This window comes from Apiospora kogelbergensis (genome assembly GCF_038363985.1).
Source record: "Apiospora kogelbergensis strain CBS 113332 chromosome Unknown utg000001l_segment0_segment0, whole genome shotgun sequence".
Classification (NCBI taxonomy): domain Eukaryota; kingdom Fungi; phylum Ascomycota; class Sordariomycetes; order Amphisphaeriales; family Apiosporaceae; genus Apiospora; species Apiospora kogelbergensis.
The window spans coordinates 7,095,084-7,117,849 of NW_027117418.1; the positions used below are offsets into that span (position 1 = coordinate 7,095,084).

General features: G+C 53.4%; 7 protein-coding genes across 7 annotated transcripts; 4 read left to right on the forward strand and 3 right to left on the reverse strand.

Annotated features, from left to right (window-relative positions):
• Nucleotides 1-203: 203 nt before the first annotated feature.
• Nucleotides 204-3,250, reverse strand: PG998_002286 (glycosyltransferase family 20; the record flags this gene model as incomplete). Its single annotated transcript, XM_066869104.1, has 2 exons — nucleotides 204-769; nucleotides 838-3,250. The coding sequence occupies 2 exons, from the start codon at nucleotides 3,248-3,250 to the stop codon at nucleotides 204-206; spliced, it is 2,979 nt and encodes a 992-aa protein (XP_066737519.1).
• Nucleotides 3,251-11,050: 7,800 nt separating this feature from the next.
• PG998_002287 (uncharacterized protein) lies at nucleotides 11,051-12,684 on the forward strand (the record flags this gene model as incomplete). Its single annotated transcript, XM_066869105.1, has 3 exons — nucleotides 11,051-11,364; nucleotides 11,419-12,462; nucleotides 12,537-12,684. The coding sequence occupies 3 exons, from the start codon at nucleotides 11,051-11,053 to the stop codon at nucleotides 12,682-12,684; spliced, it is 1,506 nt and encodes a 501-aa protein (XP_066737520.1).
• Nucleotides 12,685-13,138: 454 nt separating this feature from the next.
• PG998_002288 (uncharacterized protein) lies at nucleotides 13,139-13,582 on the reverse strand (the record flags this gene model as incomplete). The annotated part of the gene is made up of 1 exon (XM_066869106.1): nucleotides 13,139-13,582. The coding sequence occupies one exon, from the start codon at nucleotides 13,580-13,582 to the stop codon at nucleotides 13,139-13,141; it is 444 nt and encodes a 147-aa protein (XP_066737521.1).
• A 592-nt stretch (nucleotides 13,583-14,174) lies between these two features.
• Nucleotides 14,175-15,132, forward strand: PG998_002289 (uncharacterized protein; the record flags this gene model as incomplete). The annotated part of the gene is made up of 2 exons (XM_066869107.1): nucleotides 14,175-14,207; nucleotides 14,266-15,132. The coding sequence occupies 2 exons, from the start codon at nucleotides 14,175-14,177 to the stop codon at nucleotides 15,130-15,132; spliced, it is 900 nt and encodes a 299-aa protein (XP_066737522.1).
• A 1,083-nt stretch (nucleotides 15,133-16,215) lies between these two features.
• Nucleotides 16,216-17,460, forward strand: PG998_002290 (alcohol dehydrogenase (NADP+); the record flags this gene model as incomplete). Its single annotated transcript, XM_066869108.1, has 3 exons — nucleotides 16,216-16,290; nucleotides 16,380-16,656; nucleotides 16,718-17,460. 3 exons carry the CDS (start codon nucleotides 16,216-16,218, stop codon nucleotides 17,458-17,460), a joined length of 1,095 nt encoding a protein of 364 aa, XP_066737523.1.
• Nucleotides 17,461-17,561: 101 nt separating this feature from the next.
• PG998_002291 (Endoplasmic reticulum mannosyl-oligosaccharide 1-2-alpha-mannosidase) lies at nucleotides 17,562-19,676 on the reverse strand (the record flags this gene model as incomplete). The annotated part of the gene is made up of 3 exons (XM_066869109.1): nucleotides 17,562-17,681; nucleotides 17,734-19,380; nucleotides 19,581-19,676. 3 exons carry the CDS (start codon nucleotides 19,674-19,676, stop codon nucleotides 17,562-17,564), a joined length of 1,863 nt encoding a protein of 620 aa, XP_066737524.1.
• Nucleotides 19,677-20,820: 1,144 nt separating this feature from the next.
• Nucleotides 20,821-22,261, forward strand: PG998_002292 (uncharacterized protein; the record flags this gene model as incomplete). Its single annotated transcript, XM_066869110.1, has 4 exons — nucleotides 20,821-21,015; nucleotides 21,076-21,541; nucleotides 21,604-21,765; nucleotides 21,831-22,261. The coding sequence occupies 4 exons, from the start codon at nucleotides 20,821-20,823 to the stop codon at nucleotides 22,259-22,261; spliced, it is 1,254 nt and encodes a 417-aa protein (XP_066737525.1).
• Between the last annotated feature and the right edge of the window lie 505 nt (nucleotides 22,262-22,766).

The following is a 22,766-nucleotide window of genomic DNA, read 5'->3' on the forward strand; positions in this document are numbered from 1 at the left end:
GAGATGGAATTCCGCCTGGTGTCTGTCCAGGATGCTATCGTTAAGTTGTGTTTTCTGACCCTTAATTCGCTCCCACCGTCTCTCTAAGTTCCTGACAAAACCCAGCGCCTCGCCATATTGAAATTAGTTTCTCTGATTTGCAATAAAACCCGCTGCCCCGATGACCATAAGATCTACCCTTTCTACACGGAAATAATAACAACTCAGTTTTCGGGAAGTTTACCCTCCAATCCCGCGACGGCAGCGAGGTTGACTGAGCTGAGGAGCGAGCTGTCGTCGTGCCTTTCACTGCTGCCAGCGCTGGCCAAGAGGCCGGTCGCTTCGACCACGTCCGAAGGTTCGAGTACGTGCCAGCGCGCCAGCGTGACCTTGGTGCTCGCTCCGACGGTGACGGTGAAGACGTTCTGCGGCTCCAGGGAGATGCCAGTAAGGCCGCTCAGGGCCCTGAACATATCTTCATCTGTGAAGTCATCGCCCATGCAAAGAACGAACCCGAGCTCGGACGGATCCTCCGCCGCCGGTTTGCCATTCACGTGGGAGATGTCCTTGTTGTAATCGTTCACGAGTCGCTTGGCGATCTCGCCTTTGTTGATGAAGGTTGGTCGGACCTCGAGGTTGGCCTTGCCCGTCATGACATCGACATCCCACTTCTTGACGACGGAGCCCTCCAGCTCCTTCTGGCACTCGAGAGCAGCGTGCGTGCCTTGCTCGGGATCTGCTTGTCGATAGTGCCAAGTTAACGCGCACCGCTTGCGTTCGATGAAGGAACCTAAGGCTTCTGTTAGCAACTGTACCAAATAATGCCAAGCCTAGAAACAAAGTGGGAGGCCTGCTTACCATGCACGCGATCGGTGTATTTCTGGAAGATGGCAACGACCTCATCCTGCCAGCTCATGTCGAACTTCTCAGCCAGGTTTTCCCAAGTGGTCTCGCCGGGATGTCTCATAAAGCTCCCGTGCTCGGCACTGAAACCTAGCTCCGAGATGTGCCCAAGATGTTGCTGCAGGAACTCTTGGTCACGACCGGATATAATCCAGACGTCGTTCCGGTGGTCAGCTGCCAGTGTCCTAAGGGTCTGAATCACACGATCCGAAGGAACAGCCGCACTAGGCTCCCTAACGATTGGTGTGAGTGTCCCGTCGTAGTCGAACATGAAAAGACGTTTCTTCGCAGAGCGGTATCGTGCCAACAACTCGGTGCGATCAAGCAACGGTGTAGCACTGGCATTGCTATTGCTTGCCAAATTGCTCACCAGTTTCCGCATGAACTTGGTGATCCAGCTCTGGACATTTTGATGGGCCACGTGGTTGTAAAGGGGCTTTTGCATAGATTCCCGCTCCTTTGCGTCCATGGTGAGCGCGTTGTTGAGTTCCTTTGCCACGCCATTAAGGTCCCAAGGGTTGATGTGGATTGCGTCCCGCAGGAAACCAGCGGTACCACTGAACTCGGACAGGATCAAAGGACCATGACTATCGCGTTGGCATACGACATACTCCAGACTGGTAGTGTTCATTCCGTCCCGGACAGAAGTGATCAAACCGATGTCAGCTGCTCTTAGCAGAGCAAAGTACTCATCCTGGCTCAAGTACTGCGGGTAGTGCTGAACGGGAGAGAACGTGAGGCCTCCAAAAGAGCCATTGATCCTCATCACTAGCTCGTTGACTCGACTGGCAATTTTGTTCTCGGTATCCTCCTCGATGTTGGTGGGTGAGGTGACTTGGATGAGGACCACCTTCTCGGCCCACTCGGGGTATAGTTCGAGGAATCGCTCAAATGCCATGAGCTTCTGAGCGACACCGCGGACGCTATCCAAGCGATCACGGCCCACAATGATCTTCTTGCCGTGGTACAGCCGCTTGAGATCATCGTACGCCTTGGCGACCGAGGGGCTCCAAGCGAGCTGCTGCACCTTGGCGAAATCGATGCCGATAGGAAACACGCCCACTTCGACGCGATTGCCGTAGGCTTCCACACCTATCGAGTCGGATGGGAATTCAAGCACGCGTGTACAGCAGCTGGAAAAGTGGCGCGAGTAGCTATATGATTGGAACCCGACCAGATTGGCGCCGAGGACGCCCTCTAGCACCTCCTTCCGCCGTGGCAGACAGCGCAAGAACTCGCTGCTGGGGAAGGGGCAGTGCAGGTAGAAGGAGATGTACATGTTCGGAGCTCGTTGGCGCAACATGCTGGGAAGCAGCATGAGGTAGAAGTCGTGGATAACTACAAGATCGCCAGGCTTGTAAGCCTCGATAATCTTGTTGGCGAACTTTAGGTTCATTCTGTAGTAATCGGCCCACTGAATGCGCTCAGATCTGCCATCAGTTGGTTCGTGCTGCTTATAATGAAATAAAGTGTAGAGCTCGTGATCCGCATATCGTCTCCATCGGTTCTGGTCCGTCAGGGTGATGCCCTCTTCGGACATTTCGTCATCATCGGCGAGCCATACGGGAATGGTCTTGATACGCTTGTCGTGTGCGAGCTGCTGCTCGAGGTCTAGCTGGTGCGCCTTAGGTATGAAGGTGCCATCCTGCACCGCTGGTGTAGGCGGCGTTGACGTATCAACGGGAATCGGGGCCGAGAGAACATTACGGCCAGGGACGTTGGCGGTAACCTCCGGAGGAGTTCCAGGGGGCGAGAAGGGGTTGTATGGTGTCTCGATCTCGCCTGTCCATGCCACGACCGTGTGGTTCCAAGGTGACTCGTCGGACGAGAGGTATGAGAAGGCATCGTAAAGTGCAGATTGGCCGCGTCGCGAGCCGAGCTCCCAGTCTCCCGACTGACGATATTTGAGCGCATAGGGCAGATTGAAGGCAGCGGAAATGATGTTTCCGGTAAGTGCCAGCTCGGGCACTGCCTGCTTGATATCTGTGATGGACTCGCGCCGTCCCTTGGACGCTAGGCTCATGCGCCGTAAAACATCTTGGTCAGACATTGCGCCCTTGGCAGCTTCGCCGCCCTCTGAGTTGCCCGGCTTCTCGTTCACGACGTTGCTCCCTTGTGTTTGGGGGTTCGCTGGGTCGGTCGTAAAGTAGTTCGGACTGGTAGCTCTGTCTTTATCGTCGTCGTCGTGATAGGTAGTCAAATGAATGCCAGGGGTAACAGGAACGTTCGTGTTGGAAGCTCGCTCGTGGGCGGGGAGTTCTGATTCGGCTCGTTGAAGTAGTTCCGGGCGAGGAGAGTTTATCTCCTCCGTCTGAAGAACCTCGTCCAATCTGCCCTTCTTAAGGGGCATCGGGTTCTGTTCCGACATGATGAATGGTTTAGTTATTCGCTGGGGCTGGACGATCACAACAGCAATGGTGGGGGTTGCGAAATAATGGTGTAGATTGCGGGCAAAGTCAAAAAGCAAAAGAGCGATCAGCGCTTAGAGAAAAGCTGGCTAGCAGAGTGGCTTTAAGCCGCTGGCGACGTTCAAGGCTACAAGAGTGAAGTCCCAAAGTGAAAGTGAAAGGGGTGTATAAGTTGACGTTGCGATCCTGATCCTGAGGCGGTAAAGGAAGCTGGCAATGGTGAGTTGCCCTGGGCGCGGACACCCTTGTCGGTTTAATACGATAAAGTGTTGTGTGGCCCAACGGATGTAGGTTTCCACGAACGAAAGGGATGAGGTGACAAGAGAAACCCGGGCCAAAGTTCAGGGTGCGGGAGAATGAGCAGGTAGTCGAGCAGATGGTTAAGCAGTCGGTCGAGTACTCGGTATTGCAGGCGGTACTGCCTCTACTATAGGTGTACAACAAAGCCGGTGGAAAAGCACGAGGATTCGAAGTTGGTTCCATCCATTGCTGACCGGGTTCATGGTGGGGCAGGCAATCACTGGACGCGCTTCCAAGGCTTCTTCCCTCTTCTGTGCCGCCGGCCTCTGACACTGGAGAGAGACTGGCAGACTGGGTACGGGAGGTTTTGCTCCTAAACTAGTAGGTGGGATAAAAGGGGATCATCACGGAATCGCAAGATCGGTAGATCTCCTCTTCCCAACGCCCGTCTCTCTGTGGCTGGCTCTCTGGGCTGAACGGAACTGGGCTGGCGCTGGAGCGACTGGGGAGGGGCGGACCGGGATGGGTACATGCATTCCCAAAATCTTATCATCCCGTTCCTGACCTTGTGTGCCTCTTGCTCTCTGTTCCTGAGCCACGTCCCGTACTGAGGTGCGACAAGGACGGCATCGCGGGCATGGACATCATCCCAGTCGTCGATGGGTGCGACTTGCACTAAAGGACTACTGGTACTGATTTAATGGGCCGCGGTGCGTTCCAGTTCTCTGTCCCACAGTCTTGTCCCACGCCTACGCAATTGTTTGTGTGTGTGTGTTTGTGTGAGAGAGAGAGAAGCCGAGGAGGCGATGACGAAATTTGGCGGGGCACAAAAAGGCTTCGCTCAACGAGAGAAAAGGAAGACTGGCCAGAAGACTGCCCGCACGTACCTTGATTAGACTGACGTAAAAGCCCGCTGTCAGACAGAACAAGTGGGAAACGACAATCAGCCACTCAGAAGGTCGCAATTGTGAAACGAGTGGCCTTGGGTACAAGCGAGATGTATAGTGTCTGTCCAGAGTCGGACGTCGACAAAAAAATGAGAGATGGGCGATGGGAAAGAAAGAGAGGGATTTCAAAAGTTGGGGTGCAACGAGGCCAACACCACCATAATAAACAATCGTCAGTTCGCAGTCAGTCGTTGCTCTGCTTGAATATTAAGGTTCGGCCACTGCACTGTCGACTTGCTCCCCTTTTTCCCATGTTCCCTGGCCCAAAGTACTCATTCATGCCATGTGCCCGTCGCAGAATTCCCATCGTTCGTTCGCTCGGCTTTCCTCGTCTCTCTAGCTACAAGCCCGATCAGCCTCGATGCAGATCGTATACTTGCCGACACCTACACCTACCTGCTACCACCTCTCCTTTTTCCTACTCATGCTCGCTCGCCCTCAAGTCCAACTCGTCAATCTAGAGCGACAGTACCTAGTCAGGTTCCGTTGCCAAGCGCAGCGCACCGAAGCTATTGACGCAACGGGCCTGAATCCCAATGTAAAAATGGATACTCCCCATGAATTTTCTCCATGGGATGAACGATCTAGACTCAGCTACAAAGTCGAGAGCTGGCACCAACGCAGAAACCGACGAACCGCGCAGCCACGATGCCTGCTGGAAGCTGGGTACTAGGCTGCGTACGGGTACTGCCAGCCTGGTTCCTTGGTCTCGCGACCGGGAGAAAGCCCGCTCCTCAGTCGGACATTACGGGAATGGCATCCTCGGAAGACTGGCCTGTGACGACATTGAAGCTGCTGGCTGAGATATCCTGTTTCCCTGCGACGATACATACATCTTTTCTGCCCTTCTCCCCCAGTCGGCCCGAGCTCCGCCTGCTGCCTATGCATACACTGTAGGTCACATTCTGTTCTCTGAACATTCGGAGAGAGTGAGAGCGAGAGACATTTACGGCACCTGCTTGCGTCTGGGCAATTGGCGGCATGGGATTGTGGAAGATGCCGGCCTTCCCCGACCCTACATGCGACCTGCATCGCGGAATCAATTGCATTGCAGAAGCGAAGCAGCGTCCGCGGATGGCATGGGCGATGGAGGGGCAGAGCGAGGGAAGCCATGAACGAACAGAAGAGGGGCAGAAACCGCCCAGTGCTTTTGGCTTTTCCAGCTTGCGACATGGGCCAATCCCAACCCCACGTCGTGCCACGCCGAATCGCTGTTGGCGATCTCCGACTAGCCCTGCATGCTGATAACTGGCGACGTTGCACTCGACATTTCGATATTTGCTGCTGTTGGTGTCGCGCTCCGATCGTAAGTTGTCTTCGGATTGAATGGCCTACTGACTTACTTGCATACGGCTTCTGGATTGTTCGACGATTGACGCCCGACTAGGGTGGGCTTACCTCCCGCTTCCTGCGCTCAAGCAAATCTGTTATCGGAGCCAGCTTCGCTTCGCCTGTAGATCTTGCTTTTCTAGATGTTGCGCTCCCATGGTATTGGCTTGATTACGAATTAAATCCTGTACACTCTGTTGGTGTTTAGATTAGTCAACCAACACATTGCTGATAGGGGCCGGCTAGGCTCACTATTATTAAGCCTGGGCCTTACCAACGTCCGCCCACTATCGGTCGGTCTCGTCGTCGGTCCACCATTCATTTATTCCTCTAGTCGGTGAGCACTTCCCCTGAGATTCCGGGGGTTAGACCGCCCCCATTCGCCAGACTATCGACCTATTGTACCTCTCTATTATCTCCATTACCCCATACCAAACGCAATTCACCTCGGGGATGCGGCCTATGGACTGTTTAGTATGGGGATATCCTTATAACCCTTGGGGAAAAGGGGTTCTTTTGCATTCAGCGGCCACGCCAGACGTCCAAAATGGGCACTTCTGCGACAAGTGCGCAAAACTCCTGTCGCGCTTGATCCTTCTCCCAACGACAAAGGTCAAGTACGGGCCCCTTTAGCTGCGCGCGCTCTTGCGTAGGAGAGTCGGGGCTATGCCAGGATACTCCAGAAGCCGTGTCACGCCTCTGCGGTGCGCCACATAGTATCACCCAAGCACCGCTCATATACGCGATACATGCAACGCCAACGCAGGTCCTCCTGGCCTCTACTGGGATTTCTTGATCGCTGAGCATATGCAACATCGTCATCTTGTATTCGTCCCTACTCAGCGTTTAGCATCGCTCCTCCATAGGGAGTAATAGCCGTCCGGTACCAGCGTCGCATCATTCGGCCGCAGGTCCTCCGCGGACTGTGTCGGGTTTCACCATCGTAATCACTTGCTAGACGCCATATGCGATAGCGGCTACTGGATAATGTGCCTATCTGAGGTTATTGCGCAGAGCCCACGCCACAAACTGCACTCCGCAAGGGCGAGATCGGTTTCTTCTTTCGGTGACCAGCAAGGGGAACGAGCTATCACAATCACAAGGGCACTTATTGGCCAGTATGAAAGCGGATTCACGAGACATGACGCGCGAAGTAATGGGCGACAATCTGTATGGTATCTAGTCTATTGGAGAGTCTGTTCGTTGTAGGGTGTTGCGAGCGACATCCTTCATCATTTCGGGTATCGAGTTGATGCCAAGTCGGCCCGGCAGAAGCAAAAGACGCAGGCAGGTCTCCCTCAGGTTCAGATACTACCGTACCGAATATCACCCGGCAGTCTAGGCATCGAAACGTACAAATGGCCGAAGGTGACTGGGGTTTTGGGTATGTATGTCTGTAAGTGAAATGTCCAATGACGGGGTTGATATGAAGCGCCATACTTGGTCAATAAAAGAAAGGGTTCTGTCTGTCCCTTCTGGAGTTCATTGAGTATCTCAAGGATCTTACTGTCGAGTGATCAGGGTTTGGGAGTACTGCGGTCCTTATTTGCGACGGTGGTGCCAGAGATGCCGTGTGTCTGAAGCACTCGGTTCCTGCACTGTTTTCGCTGAATGCGGAGACCGACGTAAATTATATAAAGAAGAATATCCTCTAGCACATTCTCTCCCTCTAGGCTACAGATCGATTCTCTCACCTGTCCAGGGATTTGGCAATGACTAATAACAAGCGCTATGGTGCAGACACGCGATCATTAGGTCTCACTCGGCTCTTCGGGCCTACCAGAGTATACAACCCGTCACTATTAACTCGTTTTCAGCTATATTGTTTCTAGTTTTGACTTGGGAAACCACGTGGGTGTGGCATAGCTCTAGTTCGGTGTGCCTTGATGTGTTACACATGAACGTAAGGGGTGAATATATTGCAAGCTAACACAGCCAAGAAAAATATCATGGCTTAGTATGTGTCAGTACAAACGAAACATAACAACTCCCGTGTATGCCTTGACGTAGGGGCCCAAATAGGGTTTCATGTTTCAGTCTCGTGGGCTGTGCTGTCTTCCGCCGAACGGGTTTATCCGTTGCTGAGAGGTCTAACGGACCGCATATTACTGTTACTTGGAGACGTTGAGCTAAAGATCATGGCTGGGGCACCTTGGAAATATCCAATCCTTCGTCGAGAGTGTCCTGCTTTTGCATTAGTGTTCTTTCTTTTTCTTAGTTCGATGTCAAGCTGTCAACCCAATGGAAACAAAACCTTATAAGATATCTGACAAATCTTCCAAATGTGGTGTTATTAAGTTTCCCTGGACGTGACTTCAATGCGTGCTTATGCAAGACTGTCTAGTTCCTAGCCGAATATGAATAAACAGCGACATTGTTGTCGACGTTACTTTTATCTTGTGTTTTATCTGAGGAATCATCGGTGTTGGGATCATGAAGCTGCGAGAACTGCCGAGGCCATGGAGCTGCTGGGAGGTTTGATTTGCCGATTCCATTACCGAGAGGATGTTATATTTGATTTTTTTGTAAATTCTCTATGCCAGGACCCGTAAGGGGTGAGAGGTTGTCATATCACAACCTTATACGTTGAGTAATATACTTCGTGATGACCATATCACAGTCGTATCAAAACTGGGCATTGGCGCATTTCGCGGCACAAAAGGGCTTGTTACCAACAAACCAGGTCGACAGGGAGACATTGTATAGTGCAGGGGAACTCAGAGTAACTCGGGTTTTCGGATTCGAAGTCGAGTCGGCGCTCCATCGGGTATACTAGTAGTATACTGTCCAATGTACTATAAGGCAGTATAGGAGGAACGGAACATATATCTGCAAGTGTGGACCGCACTCTCGCTAGCATCGAAACGAAGCAGAGAAAACGCCAACACAGAATTGGTGTTACAGGTGGCAGTGACTGACACCACAAGCCAGACACGCTTGCATGTTAAGAACGAAACCTCTAGTTGGTTCTAAACTGCCCGACGTTGACAGCGTCATTGACTTTAGTAAGGTGTGTTTATGCCGCAAGAAGAAAGAAAGGTATGCAAGGGCTGATTTTGATGGACCTGCCTAACGTCTCGAGGCCAGATATATTTCCTCCAGAGTGCAGCTATTCACTAGCCCGCCTGCAAGTGGCTGGTCAAACGGGCACTAGTCAAGAGGTCAAGACAAGTGCTGAACTCCACGATGGCTTTTGGTTTCAAGTATGCACAGAGCTGCATCTTCTCGAATGATCCTTAGAGTGCCTAGACCAAGGTCGTGGCCGTGATAGGTCATCGGAGATTTTACCGGGTTGCTTTACTTACCATTCTTCTCGCGACGGATGCTACCCTCAAGGTTGCCGGTGTCCGATCAGTTGATCATATTACGAAGCGCTAATGGTGGAATCGTGGTTGACTGACTCCACCAAGCAAAGAAGCAAAACAGCAAAGGGCAGGACGTAAATACATACATAAGTTTGTCGGCCTTTTGATCTCTACAATGAATGCCACTCAAGGCATCGGAACTTTTCTCGTCCGGTGTCATGGTCCCGTTTGATCGGAAATCTTATTAGATCAGCGGGTGAATAGGAATAGTCGGTAGTTGCTACACGGCGGGTGATGTGTTTGCTAGAGCGAACTTGGCAACCCGTCCGTTCGGGCGCAACGTTTTCACCTCATCTTTCTTGGGAGGATCTCAAAGCCGCCCGATGCACGCACGTTGGCGAACAGAGGGCCAAGAAATCAACCCGGAATGAAAAGAAAAAGCCTCATAGCAATAGTATGTACTACCGAGATCATGGGTAGCGCCAACTGGTAGCTGCCGCCGTCCTAGCGCAGCCCGGAAACACCTCCTGTCCTTGAGCTGTAACAGAAACATCAGATGAAGTCCGAGATATGGAGTGTGACGAAGTAGCGGTCGCTCGATCGTGGAGAAGAAGGTCCCCGCCGGACGGGGTCACGATGGGATCGCGGCGACGCAATACCTTCATCACCTGGCAGGTCAGAAAACAAACCGAGTTGTCAAATGATTGATGGGCCTGCTCATACTTGAAGGTCAATCTACTTGGCCGAGAAACACAAGAAACCTTTAGCCGCATGAGAAGCAATCCCCTGACCGGCCGGGCGGGCCACGGACAACAGCGATAATCCATCTCTCCTTCCACCAATCCCGACAAGTTCCTCCTCATGATGGATGTCAGGAAGCTACACAGCCCCAAATGACATCAATGCATGGCACGGCAAACGTGCTGGCTCTGAGTGGACGGGTACTGGACGGGCAGATAAGCAAACGTTTGACAAGCCTGGAATGGGTGCCGCAAAGAGGGCCTAGCTCCGGCCGGGTGGTATCTGCCTAGTCCATGCATTGCATGCATGCAGCTTCTAGCTTCGCAGAGCCGCACGCCTCAGCAACGACACCATCACATCCTCTTGGCCGGGTAGCACGTCTCAGGTTGCCGCTGCTGCCCTGCTTCCCTGCTTCCCTGCTTCCCTGCCAGAACCCTGCCTCCTCTTTACCCATTTCAGCCGGCAAACCAGCTGCGAGGCTCCAAGAACCATGAAAGACGTGCCGGCCCACACCATCGGCGCCGAGGAGCTGAAGAGGGGGTGGGCAGTGGCTAGGTGGGTGGTCAGCCAAGGATCCGCCAGAGGAGCGGTTTCACATCCGTCCTAGTATGATCGACGACAGGGGTCTTTCTACCGCAAACAACCAACAGCCAACAACACCAACGAATCGGTGGTGGTGCCTTCTCACTGTGCAGCGCTCTGGAACAGGTCGCCGGAGCCTCGACAATTTTAAGAAGGAGGAGCCCGATGGAAGAAACGGGGAGGTGGGGAATGGGGAGAGAGGCAGAGAGAAAAAGAGGAAACTGGTCTCAATAAGAGGTTACATCTTCATCGTCTTGTCAGCGTACTTTTGGTCGCCGTTCCTCTCCCCGGAGTTTGGGCACCCGATCGGCAGCTTCCCGCGAGGATCTCAAACCATGTCCACCTCTCTGGTGAAAAGAAGCTTAAAATATATCGGTACCACCTTGCGCAAAGTTGCTTGTGAGTGAGAGGCCTTCTCGTCGCTCTCTCTCTCTTCACCCCTCCTTCCTCGTATCCCTTGCACCAACCTGCTTAGGGGCGGTCTGACTGTACCCAACTGATCTTGGGGCTGATTGATCGTGGTTGAGGAAGAGCACGGAAGCAAGCAAGGAGAACACCAGTCAGCCTTCATGGATACTCACAATCACCATTACTCGTGTCTATCTGTAGAGCCAACATGTCCAATTCACTGACCGTTCCGATCGCCGCGGCTCTGACCACCGTCTTTACCCCATCGTGCTCACAATCATGGCTGCTGACGACCACCCGGGCCCCCTCACAATTCCCGCCATTCCCGACCGGAGGCCCATCCTCCTGTGACCCTCCGTCGTGGAAGGACAACATCGCGGCTCAGGGCATACGCTTCTACTCGCCCGCCATATGTCCGAGTGGCTTCTTCGTCGGACCAAACTGCGGCGTCACCAAGACGAGGACCCAAGAGGGCTTCGCTCCTGTGACTTCGGGCGAGACGGTAGCCTACTGTGTGCCTACGTGAGCAATGAGTTTACCCCGACCTTGTTGTTGCCATCCTGCTTACCATTCCAGGGACCACACATGCACAACCGATACGACGGACTTCCGAGGCGGCGTCTGGGGCTTTGCTACCGCCACAGAGGCCGGCACTCAGGTCACAGTTGCGCCAGCCATCCAGATCCGCTGGCGAGACTCGGATCTGAGTATATTACAAACGCACCCCTTGACCCCAGGACTCTTACTCGTCGGCGATCGTACTTTGCCAACGCCCACAAGTGTACCGACGGCTAGTCCGACTGGCACATCCATGAGGTTCACAACATTGGTCCCGGCCCCTTCAGAGACACGATCCTCTCCACCAATAGTGTCGTCGCAGGCCACCAACTCACCAGCACCCACCACCCAACCCAGATCCACATCTGGGTACGACACGTCCGCGACGTCGCAATCGCCGTGCTCCAGCGGCCCCGGCGGTGGGTGCATCGGGGGCGGCTCGCCCTTCAGCAATCCGAGCCCGAATGGAACCCAACAGCAAGGAAGCAAGGCCGCCATCGTGTTGGCAGCCACCTTCACCGCGCTCGCCGCCGTCGTTATTGCCGTGTTCGTTTTGTATCGCTACTCCCGGGAGCGCCGCCGGCACCATCACCCCGAAAGCGATCAACACCTGACGCCCATCGGCGTCGGTGTTTGGGCGCGCTGCGGAGAGAAAGCCGGCTCTTGGGGGTTTCTACTGAGACGGAAATCAGAGCGTCGCGTCTACGAGAAGCAGCGCGACGACGCGGAGGCTGGAGACGGTGGGCCTGTGTTGCAGACGATCGTGGAAGTCGACGGCACGCCTCCCCTGGGGACTAGAGGCAATCCGGCCGAGCTAGACGCAGCGTCGGCGAGAAACACGGCGAGGTGGAGCTGGGTGTCTCGCATATCCGACGTGATGGCAGGAGGCAGAAAATCGACCCGTACACTTTCGCGACAGGACACGCAAAGTCGATCCGAGTCCCGCCCTTCCCGTCGCGATTCTCGATGGACCTCATCCATCTTCGTCGGGCGCACGTCGGCGGACTGGGAGGCCTTTAGTAAGGAAAGGTGGCCGAACGGTCTCACGGTGCCACCTCAATCGTACGGAGGGAACAACAGACATACCAACAACAACAACAACAACAACAACAACTCAAAAAACAAACGGTCATCAGGAATGACACGCAGCCTCAGCAGGAAACCGTCACCGTCTCCGCCCTCCACATCATACACGGCCGCCGGCGCAGCGAACATAAGTGCACCGGCAGCCAAGGGCCACACGAGGAACAAGTCATCGCAGTTCCGGCTCAGCGAGCGGAGTGACGGGACGTTTGGGGAGATGCCGCGCAGCCCCGGATTCGGCTTCCCCCGAGCCCCACGAGCCCGGTCAGCCCGAGAGATCACCTTAGTAGCCGGTCTTCATGATGGTTTTGATGAGCTGTATATACATGCTACTTATCCCACAAGCCGTTTTAGTAGCCTTATTCTTTTCTAGATGATACCCAATACGATATGACAAATCCAAGCGTATAACACGAGCTTTCGAGTTCTAGTAGCCGCGACGATGGATTTCTGTGTGTACGTACTCGAACGCGACAAATGGCTGTCCTGCATGAGACGCCATCCTTCGTAGCGATAGCCGACTTCCAACTCCACAGATATTGCGCATAATCGGTCGCAAACAAATGTAACGTATCGTGGAATAGAGGTCCATCTATGGTAGCCTTTGTGTGGGTGACGATGGAAGAGGCTTCCGAGGCTGTGCCCGGGCCGAGCTTTATAAGTTTCCTGCCACGTCCTCCATCTCCGCGGGCTTGCCTAGGTGCGCATATGAAGACACAACCACAGCGCTCATCATAAGCCCAGTCACAGTGAGCGGGCTGAGTAGCCACGCTTGGCTTGCATCCAATGGCGCATTGCGAATTTCTCGCGACTCGACTCTGGCTATTGCGCTGCAATTTACATGGCGAATCTCGGACAGGAAGATTTGTGCCATGCCTTCGGGCAACTTTGCTGATTTGCTAGGGGCGGCGATGACACGACATGGCTGACGCGCTTGCGATACGAATTCGGAGAAACCTGTAAGATGTCGAGAGGATCTTACACCTTGAGCGATGAAATGGGCAGAACGAGGAGTGTTTCTGGTGACAAAGTATACTTGACTCAGACCAACACCCCGTCGTCCTCCGCCCTCGGCTCCCCTGAAAGCCCATCCAGGCATTTTTGCTAAAGCATGCAATACAGGGAATTCTACTACGTGATTCCTTGATTCTACGCTTGCCAATCAAGAAAATCAGCAGGTTAATGAAGCGTCCAGAGACTTCATTCAGCATTGACTTAGTAATGCGCTGCATTTCAGGGCCTGCTGCCGATGGGATGGAGGCCGGCGGGATAAGACTTGGCTGCCGGTGGGATAGAGCGGGATGCCGGTAGGATGGGACTTTGGAAAGTCTGAGGAACCTCTCGGTTCATGTGGGATGGCTTACAGAGGGTGGCGGCAGTGAAGGCTGAATCAACCCCTTTGGCCCAACTCTCCCACATGGCCCATTGTCCACCACGGAGAATACGAACCTCCTTTTTACTAATTGGCTTCACAATAACACCAGAGCCCGAAAGGCCACTCCTGTTTAAAGAAACGAGGTATTGCCGATTATTAAGAGCGCCTTCCAATTGTCGACCATCCATGGGTATAAGTAGTGTATGCTGAACGCATCAAAACATTCATTGACTCACACATCATCACCCTTTCCCTCTCACAAGTCAGTGTCTGCACGCAAATATCTTCGTGTCTTTCCATCCAAATTTTCAACAAAATGAGCAGCATCACCAAAGTCGCCTTGGCCGGTGTAAGTTGACTTTCTACAATGGAGTAACAATGCACGCCAGCTAACCCTCCCGGTACAGGCCACCGGCAACTTAGGCCCCGCCATCCTGGACCAGCTCCTGGCCGCCGGCTTCCAAGTCAAAGTCCTGACGCGCCAAAGCAGCAACCACAAGTTCCCGAACTCGGTTGAGGTGGCCCCGGTGGACTATGACTCCCTCGACTCCCTCATCGCTGCCCTGAAGGGCCAGGACGCCGTCGTCTCCACGCTGGCCTCGATGGCCCTCGAGAAGCAGCTGCTCCTCGTCGAGGCCGCGAGCAAGGCTGGCGTGAAGCGCTTCATCCCCTCGGACTTCGGGTCCGACACGGTGCACCCGAAGACGTCCAAACTACCCGTCTACGGGCACAAGGTCGCCGTGCAGGACGCCCTCAAGCGCGAGGCGTCCAACGCCGGAAGCGGTGACATGACGTACACCCTCGTCCTGTGCGGCCCCTTTCTCGACTGGGGCGTCCAGGCCAGCTGGCTGCTCGACCTCAAGGCGCGCGAGATTAACCTCTGGGACGGCGGCGACCGCATCTTCAGCACCACCACCCTGCCGAGCGTCGGCAAGGCCGTCGTGGGCGTCCTCAAGCACCCAGACGAGACGCAGAACCGCGCTGTCTACGTGCAGAACGCGGCCCTGTCGGCGCGCGACCTGGCGCGCTACGCGAAGCGGGCCACGGGCGACGACTTCAAGGAGCACCAACCTTCTGTAGACGAGGAGCTCAACAGCGCCTGGGCGGACCTCAAGGCGAATGCAACCCCGGACAAGTGGGCCATGAAGTTCATCACGGCGGCCGTGTACGGCGAGGGCTACGGGGCGCACTTTGCGAAGAACGACAATGACCTTCTGGGCATCAAGGATATGAACGAGGATGAGATTGTTGCTTTGATTAAGAAGAGCTTGTAGTAAAAGATACATGTATTTTATCAATCAAAATCCATTATCGGAGCCGGATTTCTGGGCGAGCGTCTCCAAGACACGAATATGTGCTGTTGAAGTCTTCAAGTGCTGCTGCATACTCGATTCGCTGCGGAAAACCCGGTTATGTCGCTTGCATGTTGTTGATGCGTGGAGAGTAAGCCTAGAGATCTTTGAAGGGTGTAAGAGTCGAGACCAAGTATCTATCAATGACGTCAGCACAGCCGTTGTCGCTGACTGATGTTCTACCTTGGGATTGAGATATATAGGAGAGAATGTGTGAATGAGGATTGAAAAATCGATAGCACTGCATATTGGTACAGCCAAGAGATATCTAGTAAGTCCAGTCTCCCATCCATTCACCTGAAAAGGACCGACCGCCAAAGGACGTGGCGGCGAAAGGTGGGACGACAAGTGCTGCGCTCCAACACCGATGATTCCGAAATCTGCGGCTCATTCATGGTGCGGACATTCTGTTCCTGGCTGGCCGATGCCACACAAGATTGAGATCGTAGATAGCCGTGCGGGTCATGCGGGAGAGAGAGGCCTAAGTTTGGATGGGGAAAAGGGGACACAGAAAGTCATGAAGGAGGCCAATAACGTGCCAGGGTGGCATTAGTTGGAGCGCCCCTGTGAAACTTATGTGGTTAGTGGCATCGCGGAGCAACAACCGAGCTGCCACAACGTCTAATCGTCATCTCGAAAATGCCATCGAATGGCTTCTTCTCACATTTCAACCCATAGCCGCCGCCCCCTAGGGCGTTTGGGCATACAGACGTCACCAAGTGCACTAGCTAACGCTTCTTGACTGCTGTACATGCGGAGCAAAGTCCGCGACACACATGCAGCAGCAGCAGTTGGTGAATGAGCCATGTCGTCATAAAACCTCACTCCCAGATGCGTATATAGTCATGTGGTTGCTCCTGTCGCAGAACTGACGTGCAACTCTGACTGAGGCTATTCCAATTGCAACTGTAATCTCATACAATACTACCAATATACCAATCTCTTCTTCCTTCACACAGAAAACGCAATCTCACCGGATACTACCCAAAGCACCCCTCTTTCAAGATGCCGTACCCTGAGGAGTTCGAAGGATTCATGATCAACGAGATCGGCAAATACAAAGAGTTCAAGAAGCAGACTGTACGTTTCCCCTCCACCAGCGCCGCGCGATCCCACGGATGCGGGGGAGACCACCAATGAGAGAGACTTACCGACAATGATGCGCACAGTTCAAGCCCAAGGCCTTCGGTGATAATGACATCGACATCAAGATCGAGTGCTGCGGTGTCTGCGGCTCCGATGTTCACACTGTCACCGGCGGTTGGGGCGAGGCTCACACTCCGATCTGCGTAGGCCACGAGGTCGTCGGCAAGGCAATCAAGGTGGGCAAAAGCGTCAAGGATGTAAAAGAGGGCGACCGCGTCGGTGTTGGCGCTCAGGTTTGGTCTTGTCTCAAGTGCCCGCAATGCAAGAGCGACAACGAGAACTACTGCCCCCACATGGTTGGTAAGTGATCCCATCTGCACTCGTCAATCTTGGAAATGTATCGGCTCATATTCTCCATTAGATACCTATGGCGCCCCGTACCCCAAGGATGTTGACCCAAATGAGACTGTCTCCCAAGGAGGTTTCTCGTCACACATCCGCGCCCACGAGTACTTCGTCTTCCCCATTCCCGATGCTATCCCATCTCATCTCGCCGCTCCCATGCTGTGCGCTGGTTTGACGACCTACTCGCCTCTCGTCCGATACGGGGTCGGCCCTGGAAAGCAAATCGCCATTGTCGGCCTTGGTGGTTTAGGACACTTCGGTGTTATGTGGGCTAATGCGCTTGGTGCTGAGGTCACCGTTATCTCCCACTCGCCCAACAAGAAGGATGACGCATTGAAGCTGGGTGCCAAGCACTTCGTCAACAGCGGCGACAAGGACTGGGCCAAGCCTCTGGCGTTCAAGTTCGACTTCGTCCTGAACACTGCGGACATGACGCACACATTCGACCTTGACAGCTACCTGTCCATCTTGAAGGTGAACTGCCAATTCCACCAGGTCGGCCTCCCAGATGAGGCGATCCCCAACCTTAAGCCACAGCAGTTCATGGCCAATGGCTCCAGCATCGGCGCCAGCCACATTGGCTCCCGCCCTGAGTGTTTGGCTATGCTGAAGTTGGCTGCCGAGAAGAAGCTCGACCCCATGGTCGAGACAATCCCTATCTCCGAGAAGGGGTGCGCTGAGGCGATTGAGAGAGTCAAGAACAACAAGGTGCACTACAGGTTCACTCTGACCGACTTCGACAAGGCTTTCGGCGCTTGAACCGACACCTAATAGATACCTTACACCACAACCATTGATAGTTAATGAATAAAGATGTATGTCAATAAGCATTTTCTATGTCAGTGATTTAAATTCTCCCCTCATTTGGGCCTGAGGAATGGGTGTGCTTCAGTGTTGAAAACGTAATCATCCAGACTGATCAGATCAGGGGGCGAGAATGCGAGATAGAAGTATTTCAATGTCTCGGCCAGCCAGAAGCTCTGTGGATTGAATCAGTACCATTTACTCAAAGGGCTGGGATGTGTGACATACCTCCATGTAGTCTTCGTTCTCCAAGGGGTCGACGGGCTTCGTAACGTCGCGAACGGACGCACTTGCAAGTGTTGCGCCCGTGGCATTCCTCACACCCTGAAACATGTTCCAAGCGGCTTCCTGATACTCTGCGCGACCGGTAATTCGATAGAGCAGAAAGACGCTTTCGATGGCTTCAGGCCGCAAGATATATCTAGGATCCTTGGCCGTGGTGAACCCCTTGGGCAGATGCTCTTTCCATTCCGGGCGTTTCTTCCTCTCCTCGACCCACACCTTTTCATCCCAAGGGCAATCTTTCCGAGATTTGCAGGCTATCATGTTGTGTCGCTCGGGTCCAACGCCCGCAGGCATCGACTTGTATGCGTAAATACACCCGTTCGTCAGCTTGGCCCCGATCTCGATATCATTGGGCCTGTTCAGCAGGCGTCCTCCGAGCGCCATGGTGCCACCCAGGTAGCAGGCGAGATGCTCCGTCTCAGGGTCCAGAACCCAATGGCCGTCTGCATCGACATTCACGGCACCGGATACAAGGATATCTTCCTCTCCGGGTACCATCGGTCGGAAGAACATGTACTTGTCGGCGGCATCCATGAACTTTTCTGACATAGTCTTGTACTTGGGCTCTGCGCCTTGAATAAGACCGTGCATCTTAGGCAGGTACTCATACAGAGAGTCGGCGCATCCCGCCAGAGTGAATTGACCTCCAGTGGACACGTCCTGCGCGCTCATGGACACCATCATGGGCCATAACCCAGGCAGTTGGGTCTCATTTTGTTGGCGGTAAAAGACATCCATTACCTTGGACATAGCGTTGTAGTACTTTGAATCGCCGGTGATCTGCGACAGACGCGTCATCTCGAGTGACAGGGTTCCAGGGGAGGCTGAAACGACGGAGCTCTCGACGAACAGCTCGTCTCCGGTCTTGGCACGGGCAAAATCAATAAAATCGACCGGCATGTGGTTGATTGTGTTGAAGGCGCCGTAGAGCAAATCGCCGAGCTCTTTCGCTTTGACGAGCAATATTTCGCGTTTGCTCAGGTCGTAAGCAGCGAGGAGCCCACCCAGATAACGAATGTTGGTCTCGAAGGTGTTGACACGGGGCGAGCTGGACTTTCCAAAGTCGATTTCGGCGACAGCAGCAACGGCCTCGTTGAACTCCTCGCGAAGCCCTAGGATCCATAGGCTATCGAGGGAGTCAACCAGCGTGGCCGCCCAGCCAGAGAATTGGTCTTGGTAAGAGCCGGTCATCGGCTTCAACGCGTCCTTTTTCCAGGCGTATTTTCGGTACGCTTGCCAGTCTCTCTGGAAGAGCTCTCTGACCTCACGCCTCCTGGCTTCCCGAACCACCTTGGCTTTGGTGGTTTCTGGCCTGAAGGAATGCTGTACACTGGGGAGAGCCTTGAACCCCTTGGTGCTAGGCAATGGTTCAGCCTCACCATGCGGCGGGTGTTGGTGCTTGACCTTGGCCCAATTGAAGCTGGATTTCGCTGTATCTGGCGACTGTAGCGGCGCTTCCAAGTTCATATAGCCCGCCAGCCATTCTGACTCTTCGACATGATGCACATTGCATCGGTAGAGGACGAAGAAGAAGGCGAGTATGGCTATGGCCGGAACGAGACGGCGGCTGATGCGGAAGCGGTTTTGGAGCTGGCTATCATCTTGACATATACGAAGAAAAATGAACGAGACAGCAAACGAGGGTAGAAGACAGGAGTCTGTCTTTCATATCATTAAGGAAGAAGTAAGGACTCGAGATCTGGAAAGACAGAAAGACGGATATCGTTCGCGCCCTTATTAGGTCAGACAACAGGCGTTTCACTGGCGAGTAAACGCATGCTTGCGCACACCCGCGAAGTGTCAGGTTCAGTGGACAGAACAGTGGAAACTGCAGATCGGTCCAGGCCATCCCTGGGCTCCCTGGCCTTTTTAGCGATGTTGGCCATGGTTCTCATCGCCAGCAACTGGCGACGTGTTGATTTATTTGTGCGTCGTACATATAGTACGGACAGCTGCTTGCGCGCTTTCCTAATTGGGGTGCCCAATTTACCCGCTATTGATCTTTCCTACTTTGGCCCTGGGTTTAGCGCTCATTGGCGCATTCTTCAGCTCAGCCATGGCCGCCCAGTATTACGGCATGTAATCAATACAGGCCATGTCCGATTGTCGGGTCCGGACTGCTGGATGCCATTCTATTGGCTATGCAATCCATTAGGCCAGAAACAAGCTGGATTGATTTTTTTTCGGCTGCCTAATATAGTAGAGCCGTTGTGTCTAAGGGGGTTCTAGAATGGGGTATATCAGCACGAACACACCTGAAAGCGCAGGGCACTAGCCTCCCCAAGACCCTGATTGACAGCTGTGTCCGTATACCACCCTTTTCGCGCCCCAAAATAAACTGCAGCCATCCGTTTCACTCGGTGCAATAGTTAATTGACTCTTGTACGCAACTTGAGGGTCCCTGACTAGATGGCTGTTCACATTAAGACTACGCCCGTATATTTCCAGACCGTGTAGTGCCGCCCGCACCTGACTCGGATTCCAGGTCCGGCTAGTCCAGAGCGATCAACTCCTCGATATTGCTTTTCTATGTTAATTGTTCTAAAGACGACGCAAAATACACAAAGCACCTCTATTCACGCTTCTCATAGTCAGTCGTTGCTGTCGACATCCTCGGGGATGCCTTCATCAGCTTCAAGGGAACTAAAGTCTCGCTGGCCGAGGGGAAACGAAAGCCAAGCTGTTGTAATGTGACTGTCGTTGATAAATATCCAGGTTACGAGGTGGGCTCGATGGTCTGTGCGTCATTTGCCTCTTTCCTCTTGCGGACAGGTTCTGTTCTTTTATGTGGAGAGAAAGCGACTCCACTTCCAACTGAAGCTCCGTTTCCCCACGCGACTTGACTTCAGGACGTAAGAATTAAAGTCTACTGGGCTGAACGCAACGTTGTTGAACGTGACCCTCGAAGCGACGGCAACAAGGACCATAGCGCGTCTTTTATTGCGCAGTAATATTTTGAGTCCATACTCATCTTTTCGCGACTATTGCCATTCCAGATCCACTGCCGTTTTAAGAAGTTCCTATACACCAATGGCGCCATCCGAGAAGAAGCTCCAAGACGAGCTCAAAGCTGAGGTCCGCGCCGTGCTTGCTAGCGATCAACGCGACGAATTGACGGTCAATTATATCCGACAACGCGTCGCCGAAAAGCTGGATCTCGACTCCGATTTCTTCAAGCAAGGTGATTGGAAGACACTGAGCAAAGATGCTATTCACGAGGCAGTGGTACGCAATTCTATTTCCAATTAGGTCGGCCCGCCTGACTAACACAATGCGTCTTCTTAGGAACAGTACCAGGAAAGTGACAAGGAAACAACAAAACCACAACCTGCTCCAGCAGCCAAGAATGGCAAGAAGAACGGCACAAAGCGATCCAGCGAAGATGTCAGCCCACCAGCTAAACGAGCCAAGAAAGAAGCGCCTCCGAAACCAGTGAAAAAGAGCCAAACGAAATCAGATTCCGAGTCGGAACTGAGCGAATTGGACGAATCAGAGGAGGAGAAACCGGCCAAGAAGGGCAAGAAAGCTGCGCCGCTGAAGAAACAACCTCCCAAGAGGGCAAAGAAGGTAGAAACCGAGTCCGAGTCGGAGCCGGAGCCCGAACCTGAAGTCAAGTCCGACTCGGAGTCTGAGCTAAGTTACTTGAAATCGGAGGAGGAAGACAAGCTAAAGCAGCCTGTATCGCGTCGCAAATCGAAGAAGACTGCAGTTTCTGACGATGATGACGCGGATGAGGTTAGCGAAGCTGGTAGTACTTCCAAAAAAGCGAACACAAATCAGCCACGCCGGCGAAAGCTGAAACGTTCGAGGCAGAGACAAGCCCTGGACCAGAGAGCGAAACAAAGACGGGAACCGACGATAAAGATGGCGATACCCAAACGGAAGTAAAGGATCAGGCTGTCGTCGACGATGACAGCTCCGAACTGTCGTCTGTCATAGATGAGCCGTTGCCCAAGAGGAAGCGCAAATCCAAGGGTGAAAGCGGCCCCCTAAGCCCAAATCCAAGTCTGCCACCACGAAAGCTACGAAGGAGGTAACAGGAGATGAGGCAGAGATCAAGAAGTTACAGGGCCATCTGGTGAAATGTGGCGTGCGTAAAATCTGGGGATTTGAGCTTAAGGAGTACGGTGACGACACCCGAGGAAAGATCCGGCATCTGAAGCAGATGCTGAACGATATTGGCATGAGCGGAAGATTCTCAGAATCTAAAGCTAAAGAGATCAAGGAGCGAAGGGAACTGATGGCCGACCTTGAAGCAGTACAAGAAATGAACGACATGTGGGGATCTACTGGCCGAGGTGGCCGCGCCTCCAGAAGCAAGGCCAAGGCCACAACAACAAAGTTGGCATCGAAAGACGATGAGGATGACGAAGAAGAGGACGAGGAGGACGAGGGGGAAAAGGCAAAGCCCCGTGTGTCGAAGAGAATGGCCGACTTGGCTTTCCTCGGATCAGAAAGTGAGTCAGACTAGGAAGCAGTCACTATTTGTGCTGTCGAATATGCTGCTCCCAGTGTTGTCAACCGCCAGCAGCGAGTTTTGGGTGTATACTAAGTCGGTTGCCTGTTGGGCAGGCATATCTAATTTTGTAAGAGTTATCATGTTGAGTTTGAGCTAGCGGCTGGCATTCATTTTCTGAGCTATGAGACTAAAGACGGCTACGGAGCCCATGAAGAGTACAGCATTGTAGAACTAATCGGGTATAAGCCAATGTACATATTCAAGGTCCTACACTATGGCAGGGCAACTCACGGCTTTGCGGGAAACGGCTCGTTCTTCGTCGTCGGACCTGGCATCTATGAAGAGGCGTCTGAGATTGGGGAAGTTGGCCTAACCAGACACTGTCAATCAATCACTGTAAGACTGCTCCGTGTAAGGCTTGATCGTACCATTATTTGCTTGGGAAGATGCCGACCTTGGACGGTAGGGATTTCCAATGCTCCTCAGATAAAACTGCAGCCGTGTTGAAGATGGTGTT